This window comes from Diadema antillarum, unplaced genomic scaffold, assembly GCF_040938485.1.
Source record: "Diadema antillarum isolate AM-2024a unplaced genomic scaffold, OU_Dant_1.0 seq00002390_RagTag, whole genome shotgun sequence".
NCBI lineage: Eukaryota > Metazoa > Echinodermata > Echinoidea > Diadematoida > Diadematidae > Diadema > Diadema antillarum.
The window spans coordinates 83437-95584 of record NW_027273001.1 but is presented as its reverse complement, the minus strand read 5'-3'; the positions used below and the strand labels follow the sequence as shown (position 1 = coordinate 95584).

At 40.1% G+C, this 12148-nt stretch overlaps 1 protein-coding gene across 1 annotated transcript in view; it reads left to right on the top strand.

Moving 5' to 3' along the window:
* The window catches only part of LOC139714703 (tyrosine-protein kinase SYK-like), a gene marked incomplete at its 5' end in the record, with an annotated part of 38994 nt that extends 30706 nt beyond the window's left edge, over window positions 1-8288 (top strand). The window contains 5 exons of the mRNA XM_071626375.1: window positions 552-633; window positions 3470-3659; window positions 6309-6449; window positions 7506-7618; window positions 8149-8288. Of these exons, the coding sequence (XP_071482476.1) occupies window positions 552-633; window positions 3470-3659; window positions 6309-6449; window positions 7506-7618; window positions 8149-8239 (617 nt within the window). The remainder of the gene's footprint in view (window positions 1-551; window positions 634-3469; window positions 3660-6308; window positions 6450-7505; window positions 7619-8148) is intronic.
* Window positions 8289-12148: the final 3860 nt, after the last annotated feature.

The window sequence follows — 12148 nt, the reverse complement described above, 5'->3', positions numbered from 1 at the left end:
GCATTTTAATTTCGCGAAACTTGACTCTCGCGAAATTCGCGAAAGTAAAATGTATATAAACATTCCTGGTTTTACAGTACCGTTACCACCAATGAATAGAGATCACTTCATCACGTTTGTGTCACCATGGCCTTCCTGTTGGATGCAGACACGATAGGCTCATTCACACGCATCAGAAAAGCGTGAATCGCATCGCGAATCAAATTGTGCTTGTTTGCACATTTTTTTTTTTTAATTTGTATTTCTACACCTGTCTATTGCAGAAAAGATGAAAATAACAGTTTTTCCACCAAAAATATGCCTTTCCAGCCCTCAGAACACTGCAATGCTGTTTTACAAGGTTGTCATCCCAGGTATGGGAATCAATTAGCCCTGTATCCACTCTGTGGGAAATTTCACTATCTTTTGATAGGCAATGGGTGGATGATAATTTTTCTTTCAAACTTAAGATTAAGTGTATACTATGTGCATAATAGTAAATCTTCATGATTGAGAGCTGGATTATTTCTCATACTGTATATTTGTCTTTTGTCTTTCTACCTCCGAATTAGGAATCTGTCACGGAGCAGAGATGATGTTAGTCCTGGAATTGGCGGAGCTCGGTCCTCTCCACAAATACCTCAAGAAACATCAGTGAGTGGCGCTAATTTTTGCCCACTATGCTTTGTATCCCAGCAGGTGCTTTGATTGTAGGCCTTGTAGTAATCTCTAACCTGGAAATTACTGGAGGCAACCACACTATTTGAGATATCGGTGGTGTCATAGAGGAAGAAGTCTAAAGTTGTTCCTTCTGCAATTCTTTGAGAATCTTCTATACCCCCAAACGAGATTCTTTCTTCCCATCAAGAAAAAATGGACATGTTAGTAATCTACCTGTGCAAAAGCAGTCAATGTACGTGTATACATTTTGTTTCCTCTCCATGGTCAACTGCATGTGCCATCGAACAATGGAAAATATCGATTGGCCGTGAGATATGAATGGAGTGGTGTTTCACAGTCTCACGTAAAATGGAAAGGCATTGGAATCTTTATTTGTATTTTGCATTTATGCTCCCCCTGTGTAAAACTTGATTAAAGAGAATGGCCAATCGTTAAAGAAACTTTATGTGCATTTTGAATCAGCGTTTTGAAATAGTGTTTTGAAACAGTGTTTGTATCAAAGTGAGTGGAACGCAACCGTGTTTTGCGCTAATCATGTTTCAAGGCTCTCGATTATGGCCCTGAAAAGTTGAGCATAAATGCACCCCAAAGGTGTATTGACCCATAATGTCTGGGTGTATGAATGGCTACCCAGAAGAGCTGGGGATAGTAATAATGGCAGGGCCAGCCTGGGGAACGGTGCTGGCACTGACACGGTTACCTCTGCTAAACAAACCAACATCGCTTTAAAAATACTAATGGTGATTCGCACTCTCTCCTACTCCAAAACAACACATTCTCCAAACACAGGTCATAAGACAAGACACTGTGGTATAAACAATTTTACATTTATCATTAAATTTTGTCTTGAAGAAAAACAAAATAAACAAGATCTGAGCAGCAGGAGCTACTAATAGTGGAGAAAAGGGGTTACATCCCTGACCAACTCTGAGAATTAGTTACTCGCTACATTGGTGACCCTGGCCACTTAAGATGGATAATGTGTCCATGGCATGTAATTGGTCACTTCCAGTGTAATGGGGGAAGGTGTGCCACTAATCACATTACATGGCCGTGACCGTGTCAAGCAACGAAATCGTAATTGGACAGATGTATGTCCATCCGTGCCCCAAAAGGGTGCTGACCACACCGGAGAAAGTGCTGGCGAGATGAGGAAAGGGATTTGATTTGAATCAAGGCATTTGTAGGAACGGATGGGAGTCTTGAGCGTCCTTGAACCACCTTCTCTGAAAAGGTCTTTGAAGATAGATAACAACCCAATTGCGTTTGACTTATCCCAATACTTTGGTGTTTATTCTGGGATGCAAGCTCTCATGAAAGTAAGGTATTCTTAGAAGCAGAAACATTGTTCTAGGAGGAGCTCAAAATTCATCTTCCATCATTTAGAATTTGCTTCCAACACATTAAAAGGGTCTACCAAGAAACTTACCTGGCTGATACGATTTACCAGAATGATGAGTTGTTTTGGAGTGTTTTGAGATCACAAGTGTTGAATAATTTCGGTCATAGTACACAACTTTATTTCCAGAAGAGCTCTTCCCGTTAACCCCCATGTTCAGCATTGTGGGAAGGTAGAACATTGCGTGATGCAATCATATTTTCTGACTCTAGCGCGGAAGAGCGTTGAATGTCGCTGTGGCCCAATTTGTTGATTGCTGATAATTGATTAGCAACCACAATCGGGTAAGCTCTGAAATTATGGACTTCTGGTGAACTTTTTTGGCTAATATTTTGCATTTTTGTTACCCGACTGAAATCGTGTTATTACAGTATCTTTTCACACATTTCTTATGCATACGTGTCCATTTTCAGGCAATTATCAACAGTTTTGCTGGCATAAGAGAACTACGTTTTCGCTACCTTGTTTGCATCAGCACTCCCCAGTGGGTGAATTAAGATTAAACAATTCTCAATTATTGTGTATTGGCCTTTTACGATTGTGGGACAGTTTTATCGTCACGCCCAAATGGATTTGTCTTCCAGCAATCACAAGCCAAGTTTAATGGGATATTAAAAAGAATGCCAGCCAAAAAAAAAGAAGAAAAAAAACCCATGGCAAGGTTTGACTTCTGAATGCATAAGAGGTTATTTCAGGATGTACCCTAAAGAGGAACTGTTGTTGCGCGAAGACGGACAAACAGCAACCTAAAAGTACAATACTCTTTTGTTGTTGTTTTGTAAGCAAATCTGTCAAATTATGTTAACAAAGATATGACACTTTAAATGTCAGGAAGCTGTACAACTCTGCATGGAGTGCACTTCTCAAAGGAGTTTTGTGAGTTTGAAGTTGTACATGTACGTAATTGCAGCATTTGGATGAATATAATGAATTCAATCAGGATCCTTGTAAACTGCTGCATTCCCTTCTCAGTGCTCCCTCTTCCTCCCTCCCCCCCCCCCTCTCTTTTTCTGAAGTTTCTGCCCCTCAAATACTGCATTTTCAGGAATGCACAGCTACTGCGAGTACTGCTGCATAGATTGTATCCCTTTTTATGTAACTAGACGTGGCGTATGGATGGAACTTTCTACCGAGTGTATCGGTCACTTAAATTATCAGTGTGTGGCGATCATATGTATCATTAATTGATCAGTTACATTGTAGTTGTATGAGCAATAGCATAAATCACATTTATTTTCTTTTGAAACAGTTGTGTTGGACTTCTGTTGCGTTCCTACTGTGTGAATTCATCTTTGGATTGTTACAAGTTTGTAAAACAAACAAACCACATCTCAGCCTTTGAGCTGCATCGTTGCTGTTGAAAAAAACCATGACAGTTAACGATATGGTGTTGATGTCGTGATTTTGCAGGGAGATGAGCATCCGCAACGTGCTGGAGCTGATGTACCAGGTGGCCAAGGGCATGTGCTACCTGGAGAGCCGACAGTTCGTCCACCGCGACCTCGCCGCCAGGAACGTGCTCCTCGTCGACGAGACCTTCGCCAAGATCAGCGATTTTGGCATGTCCAAGGCTCTTGGACTCGACAGCCAGTACTATGTGGTAAGTTCAGCAGGAGTGGAAAAAAAAAAGAAAAAAGAAAGAATATAAATGGACTTTCCTTGATTGTACTGTTCATCTAAGAAAGAGAAACAGATTCTCGTAATCATTGTTGTGCTCTATTCGTCGGTTGCCGCTCGGGCTAGAGTGCTTTCTTCACTGACTGGCACAGATGTCTGAAAACTAGTACATGTACTTGTCAATGAATAGAGATTACCAGTTAAATTCTCCTTTATCCCTATTGTGTCAGCATGGCCTTCCTGTTAGACTGAGGCACATTGCTACACCTCAGTGCATTAAAATGAGGTTAAGTTCGGATGGAGTACCAGTGGCGGATCCAGAGGGGGGGCGGATCCAGAGGGGGGGGGGGGGGGGGGGGGGGGGGGGCGCGCCAGGCACACGCCCCCTCTTTACTTTTTGTTAAAACAAAAGAAATAAAAAGAAAAAAAATGGGGTAGCACGTGCGCCCCCCATTTAATTTTGTAAAGGCGCCTCCCTTTACGGAATTCCTGGATCCTCCCCTGAGTAGCAATTGCTGATGAAAAAATACTCAGCAAGTTAATCCAGCTGCCTGGACACATTATAAAGAGTGAAGAAAGGAGTATCGAGCATTGAGAATTAAGGGTCTCTGGGCCGAACACTGTACTAGGGCTTTCTATAGCTCAGTCGGTAGAGTACCGGGCTAGCAATCTGGAGGTCTTGGGTTCGAATCTCGATGGAATCCCATTTTCTGTACTCATTTTTCCACTAATCAATTTTTTTTCTCACTCTCTTATCCTCACTTGATACAAAAGATATATCGTCGCTGGGGTGACAAGACCTCGTATCTACAAAATGTCAAATGTTCAGGAGAGCCAAAAAACATGGCGGCCAAAGCACTGTGGCGAATGGGATAGCCTTTCCTTTGACATGCCGTGGTGGCTTCATTTTTGGAGTAAGACAGTTGGGATTTGGACAGGACATCACTTAACCCATTATTTGACCATTAATCCAAAAAACTCATTTTCACCAAAATTGCAGATACTATTAGTTATCCCCTGCTTGTTCACGAAATACGGGCAAATATCTACGGTCTGGTGCCATATTCCATGAGGCCGAAGGCCGAATGGAATATGGCACCAGACCGTAGATATTTCCCATATTTCGTAAGAACAAGCAGGGGGTAACGATTTTATCTTTTAGTGTAAGTGCTAACCTTCTTCTCGCTGATTTCCCCTCGTGAATGATGTTGAAATCGCCGGCTGTCAGCCATGACCATGTTGACTTAGGCCTACGTCTCACGAGCTGATTACTGCATGCGATGTGCGCATACAAATACGTACACGTACACGCCATAAGATACTACAGTGCAGTAGCCAGATAGATATAAGTTGCTGTTGTTTATCAAGCGTCTAGTGGTCTCAGGTTATGTGCGCAATACGCTTGAGGACCGCGCGCTGTCCATTTGTTTTGTACAGGATTAGCGCGCACTTTCCTATAAGCGTCTTTGGTACACGCGCAGCTGGCTGTGTAATACAGTATCATGACGTCATATCCACATAATACGGGATATATTAAGTGGTTGATTGACCAATGAGATTACAGAATTCACGATCACTAAAAGACAAAAGGTCTTATCACCCCAGCGACGATATGTGACCCTGCATCACACCGCCATTTTTAGTCAGAGGCAGATTCTAAAAGAGCAGACTTTAAGCTTTGAAGTGATGCATAATTCAACACATTGGACCTTCATACCCTATCTGAATAATGGAAAGAAAGTACACATTCTGGGGAACTGTTAGGAAAGAGGCTTTGAAAGGATAGGGTCAATTCAAGTGCTTGATCGCATTGTACTGGGCTCTGTGCATTGAATAGGACAAAACAGGATGTAAAGCTCTGTAGCAACTACAATGAAGGGATTAGCAGATTAGGCTGGAATTTTCCAAACTCATTAAGTACATTCTATTCATGTCTGATAGCAACTTTCAACTTTCTTTTCAAAAGTTGTCAAAGAGTTGAAAGTGTGGAGTATGAAGAGGGTTTTTAAGAAATAAAAAGTGGCCTCTAAGACATACTTAATCACACTTTTCTACAAAAAAAGTGTGTTTTAGAAAAACTGAAAAAAAAACCAAACCAAACACACAGTTTCACATTCATTTTATGATCCCAAACTTTAGAATCATGTAGAAGAAACATTTTTCTTCTAGCAAATACTGTATAGAAACCAAATATTTGACTAGGTTGATCATTTTCACCTGTTTTGAGTCCTCACAAAAAACAGTGCATGCAATTTTTTGTTGATTTTGTGATACACAGTCACATATCATGTCACTGGCAAATTGAAAATTAGTGAGTGTTGGTTTAGAGACATGCCCTTGAAACCCAGACTTTAGCCCATTGAAGACTAGTCCCGAGTATACTCTTACAGGTATCTACAAGAAACGTGTGTTATATTACTGTAAAAGTGGATATTTTCGCGCGACTAATTTTTCGCGCTTGGCCGGGTCAGAAGAGTTTCGCGTGTTTTTAATTCCGCGGAATCAAGACATCATGCACAGGAACTTATGGCAGTTTTAGAGTATTTTTACAGTATAGCAAAATCAGCTCGTCCTCAATGTTTTAAGGGCACCTGTAACCAGCTTTGTTGCTCTTTCTTGCGGTTGCTTGCAGGCGGAAACGGCCGGCAAATGGCCGCTCAAGTGGTACGCCCCCGAGTGTATCTACAAGTTCAAGTTCAGCAGCAAGAGTGATGTCTGGAGCTATGGGGTCACGCTGTGGGAGGCCATGTCCTTTGGCAAGAGGCCGTATGCTGTGAGTACTAGCTGTCACCAACGAGAAATGACATCATTTTTCTTTTTTTATTTACAATGTCATAGGGGTACTTTTCGCAAAGCAGGCTCATTTTTACAGTGTCATAGGGGTGCTTTTCACAAGGCAGGCTCTGTCTGTCTTGAAGTGATGGGAGTTTTAGGGAAGCACTGTGCTTGCTGAAAGTGTCAACAGTACCCCCCCCCCCCCCCCCCCACATGTCCATACTCACAAGACGACACAGGCAATAATGGCCTTTAGAAGGCATCAGTGTGTTACATTCAAATTTAGTTCAGTATTTTTTTTACAGATAGTGTATTGCTGCCTTTAGCAAGCATGCCAAGCAGTGCTCGAGAAGTTTAGCAGGCACTTCACAGTAACGTGTCGTTCCAAGCGTATGATATTCAGAGATACAGATCATTTGGTATTCCACCTGAACATGATCCAGACTACTGTGTTACAGCATGTCTGCTACTGCGTCCAAGGTGTGCTGTTAGGATAACATCCTGTAGGATAGGCATAGACTGTGTTGGTAGACACAAAGTTTGCTGTTACTGTCTCAACAGCTACCCCATGTCTTGAATGTCCTCTTGTCAGGAAGAAAAAAAACCAAAACATAAGAAGAAAGAATTATGCTGTAAAAGAAATGGGTCATTGATGGAGTCATTTAAGAATGAGTTGAAGACTTATTTGTTTCACGATATTTTTGAACGTTTCCAATTTTTCTATCATGCTGCTGTACTTTCATCTTTGAGTGCACCTTGAGAGCATATCATTTATTGTGACTATTATTGTCATCATTATTATTGTGATGATGATGATGATTATTATTATTGTGGTTATTATTATTATTATTACTACTACTGCTACTACTACTACTACAACTACAACTACAACTACTATTATACTATCATTATCATTATTATCGTACCACTGTTAGGTATGGTAACTATACTATTGAATGCTTTTTGCCGACTTACATGTGTGTGTGTTTGTCTGTCTATCTTTTTGTAACTGTTGTCTTTCTTTTTGTGTGCACTGCTCTCTTGCGGCGGACAGAGTATGAAGGGACAGCAGCTGATGCAGTTCATAGAGAATGGAGAACGACTGGCCCAGCCTGATCGCTGCCCCGACGACGTCTATAGCCTCATGAGACGCTGCTGGCAGGCAGAGTGAGTTTTTTTTTCTTTACCAATGTCATTTCTTACGATACCGGTGCAGGAATCTTCCTGATTAAAGGGAACCCAAAACCAAAGAGCAATGGGGATTGAGTGAAAGCAGCAACATAAGTAGAACACGTCAGTGAAAGTTTGAGGAAAATCAGACAATCAATGCAAAAGTTATGAATTTTTAAAACTTTTGGTGTTGGAACTGCTGGATGAGGAGACTACTAGAGGTTATGACATACGTGTGGACAACAATACAAAGAAAATATAAAGGGAATTCTGCAAAAAAATAATTTTTCATGAAAATTACACGTCCCATCTACTTGGTACTGACATATGTTGAGGGTAGCAATTATTCCCCCTGCAAAGAGCAAAAACAACAGATGATGCTTCTACCTGTATAGAGAAGCATCAAGCATGCATTTCTTAGCATGTTTTTGAAGTGTGCTTACTTTGTCATTGACATACAAAACAAAACATAAAGATGAGTATATGAATAAGACAAAAAAAAATACTTTTCTTTGTGTCTGCTGCAGGGCCAAGGACAGACCATGTTTCCGGGAAATCACCAACATGATGTCTGACATCTTGAAGCATCTGCAGGCGGGAACACTCCGACTGAGATAGGACTTTGGAAGAGCTCCTACCATGGGCTCTCGATCCTTCCATTTTTTTCACTACCAGTCCTCTGATCATCGCCCCCATTAAGTGGCAAAAAGGCGGCATGGTGGATATCTTTGGAATTTTTACTTTCTCTCTAGCGTTTTGTGGCTCTGGCCAGGAGGTACTAAAGCAAGCAGAGGAGAAACGTTGACGCGATGGCGATGTTTGCGGCATTCCCCCTCGTACGGGACAACCAGTAAAATGGAATCTCGAGCGGGATTTTGAACACTTGCGGTCGATGTGGAAGGAAAATGTTGGAGATTCTGTTGTGCACGGAGGGCCTGCTGCAAAAGATTTTGGAAAAGGCAGACCTGGACACTGTGAATGTCGTGCTTTATTTTCCAGGAGCTTCTGTGATCAGTTCTGTGCCATCTGCTTTTTATATAAAATGCACTCTGCATTCCGAGGGACAATGAAGCAGCCTCACGCAGAGACCGACGTCAGGCGCTGAAACCGCTGCTTTCAGCCTCACTCATCTCCACGATCTGTCAGCGACAACTTCTTCCTCGCGAGCGATGCCGTATGATATCAAAGCAACTGTAGGAGTGCTCTCATTTTTGCGGACGAGGAGTAGATATTTGTCGCTTCATCTTTCTCTTTATTTTGCTGCAGACATATGCACATACATACTGCCATACCCAATACAGGAAGGCTTTTTGTGTTCGTCCTAAGCATCAAGAGAACAATTTGCTTTTCGCTGGTTCCCATTTGATTTTATGCCCACCCTTTACAGCTGTACTTCCTGTTTGATTTTTGTTTTTCGATGAGGCAGGCAACTTCTGTTTGTCATGATGAGGCAGGCGTCATGAAATGTCAACTCTTGTTTTGTTTTTTCCACCTCGTCTGTTTGCAAATGTTTGCCGAGACACTTTACATGCGCAGCGATCCTTAAAGTATGCTACATTTACAAATCTGTGATGATGTGATCCCCACCATGTGTGTGTTCATAGAGAGTGTACATCATTTTGTACAATGGTAAAGTGTTCTAGAGCGGGCTGTGCGTACATGGTAGAGCTGACTGGACAACAGTGATTCGTAACAGTAAAAACAGTGCCAATTAAACCCTTTCAAATCATGTGACACAAAGCATTGGTTTACTGAAAAAAAGGAAAGAAAGTTTGTTTGTTTTGTATGGGGCAATACAGAGGTTTCTGTTTCCGTTCAAGAGTTTTTATCTTGAGCAGGCAAAATGATGGCGCTGTAGCAGAAAGCTTATTGTTTGAGCGTGCAGAGCAATTTATCAAAAAGACAGCGTGATGGAGGAGATAGGAAAAGTGAGGGAGAAGTTTTATGGTTCTGCCGTAAAGTGTCTTTGAATGCCTTTTGTTCTTCTTTTCTTCTTTTGGGTGTTCATTTCATATCAATCATTCTTATTCTATTGGCTGTTAATGAGTGAAAGCTGGCAGAATTAGAATTAAGGGTGACATGGCTGTGTGCAGGAATCATGTATGCAGCAATCCAGGTAGTACAAACATCAAGTTAAATCCACTAAGTCTATTTTGTGTTGCTTGTTTCCCCGTTTCTATTTTTTTTACATGATCCACTCGTGAAGATTATAATGAAACCAGGTTGCAGATTAAATACATCAAATCCTATTAAGAAAAAATCCTATGCAAGAAATACACCTGGTCATTAAATTGGTATCACCGAATTTTTACAGCATATCCTATACTGAAGGAATATATGGCGGAATGGGTGAATTCACTAATCTGGCACAAAATAAAAAAAAAAATGTACAAATTGCCAATGTAAGAAAGAAACAGGAAATTTAATCTTTTTTTAATATGTTGCTAATTCAAGAATCAGATCAGGAATCAGCAATTAAGAGGCTTTTCAAAATTCTTCAGCAAATACAAACTGATGTACATGCACTGTAATGAAGGGCTCATTATGAAGGTGAATTTTTATTTTATCTTTAGCAATTAACTGTACAAATTATACTAAGACACAGCACCAAACCACAGAATATACATGTAGTTAGGGGAACTTTACTGGAAACTTTTTGAGGTTTTAGCACCACTGAATTTACTTGGTGAGCAGACTGCTACAGTATGCCATTCAAAGCATGATACTGAATTGCTATCTCCCCTGAGCTATATCATACTCAGAAGTATAGTCTAATATTGAGATTTTCATCCATTGTGTGAACCACTGGCAACTTTTGCCCTCCAACCCCCCCCCCCAAAAAAAAAAGGTGAAATCTAGCATTTATAAAGTGACATCCCCCAGAGTGTTAACTTTAAAGTGTGGAACTATCGGCAAAGTCCATTTCTTCATAATTGATCTCTGTGTTTTAGTTGTAATTGAGAGCCACAGTTATTCCTACATCTGCCCAAGGCGTTGAATTTTCATTTCCGACAGTAAATGCTATATATTAAACATGATATACTGTATATCTGACATTCCTTTGCACCTGTGAGTCTCATTTAGGATATGAATGTATTCATGCAGTAATCATTCCCCGATAGTGTAAAGACTGAAGAATAGTAACATCCTTCCCTATCAAGCACACATACGCACATGTCTGTACCATCCATTTGTACCCGTGCATTTTGTGTGTCCACACTTTGCATTGGTCATCATTTGCCTTAAATGATTAAACGTGCCTACATCGCTCAACCAGGTCTTTTTGCGCCATCTCTTGGAATTTTCTGAAAAAAAAATAAATGCCTTTGTTTGTTAAAATATGAGGTATATGTATAAAGTATTGTCTACCCGTAAATCAACAGTCGAAAACAAAATATTACTGAATTGTTGCGATGGCCTCGTTTGTAGATTAAAAAATCTTGTTGATCACAGTTAAGTAAAAAGATTTGAGGAAGCAACCCGAACCCTTTAAACCACAGAAATGTCCTTGCTCAAATCTGGCATTGTAGGCTCTGTTCACCTGATTTTTACGAGAATCCCAAATAGCCATAGACATTGTCCAAGACAGATCAGGTATGCATTGACAATGGATAATTAACAAAATATATATGTATATTTGTAAATATACATATATGCTTGTGTGGCTTTTTTAAGACTCTGTTTCTCAGTGTGTCTCAAAATCTTTCTATAGCTCACAATGAAATATAAGAGGAGTAAGTTTTCTTGTATGTTTGATGTGATTCCATATTCAGTGTCTTCTCCTTTAATATTTTCCCTTAAACAGATGAAGAGTCTGAAATTGTCTTTCACCTATCAGTTATTTTTAGAGACAGGTAGTTTGATTCACTGTTGTTTTTTTAATGTGTGTCCAGAGAAATTGAAGAGTGTAACAGAAAGTGGGGAAAAAATGAAATAGATTGGATCGTCCAAGATTCCATGTGAGCGCTCCGTGTACAAAAACATGATATAATTGATTGTGTTCTACATGTACAATGTATGTATGACATTTAGCAATGTAGTCTTGCAGGCAGCGAAGGAAATGCATACACAGATTGTATATATTCCTATACATATATTATATATAAATAGATATATAAATATATATATCATGTATTAAGCTGCAAACGAGTTAGCACTACTAGTCCGAGGTACTATAAATGTCGATGAAGAAATTTGAGTAAGAATTTGTGATAACGGAGAGTTGTGTCGTCTTATTTTATATACATATATAGATATATATATATGTGAGTTATATAAATCTATTCTCCACTTTGTTCTCAAATGCAGTGAATGTAGTGATGGCTGTTTAGTAGACTATTTGTTGAGAGAAAAAAAGAAAAAAAGCCAAAGGCTTGAAAAAAAAGAGAGAAAATCACAAAGAAATGTAGTGTTAGATTTTTGCTTAAGGCTACAGATCCAGTAATAAGGTATACACAGTTACGGTGGATAGCGTCGAAAATATTGATAGTCTGTTTGTTTGAATTTCAGGAATTCGCTGGAACAGGA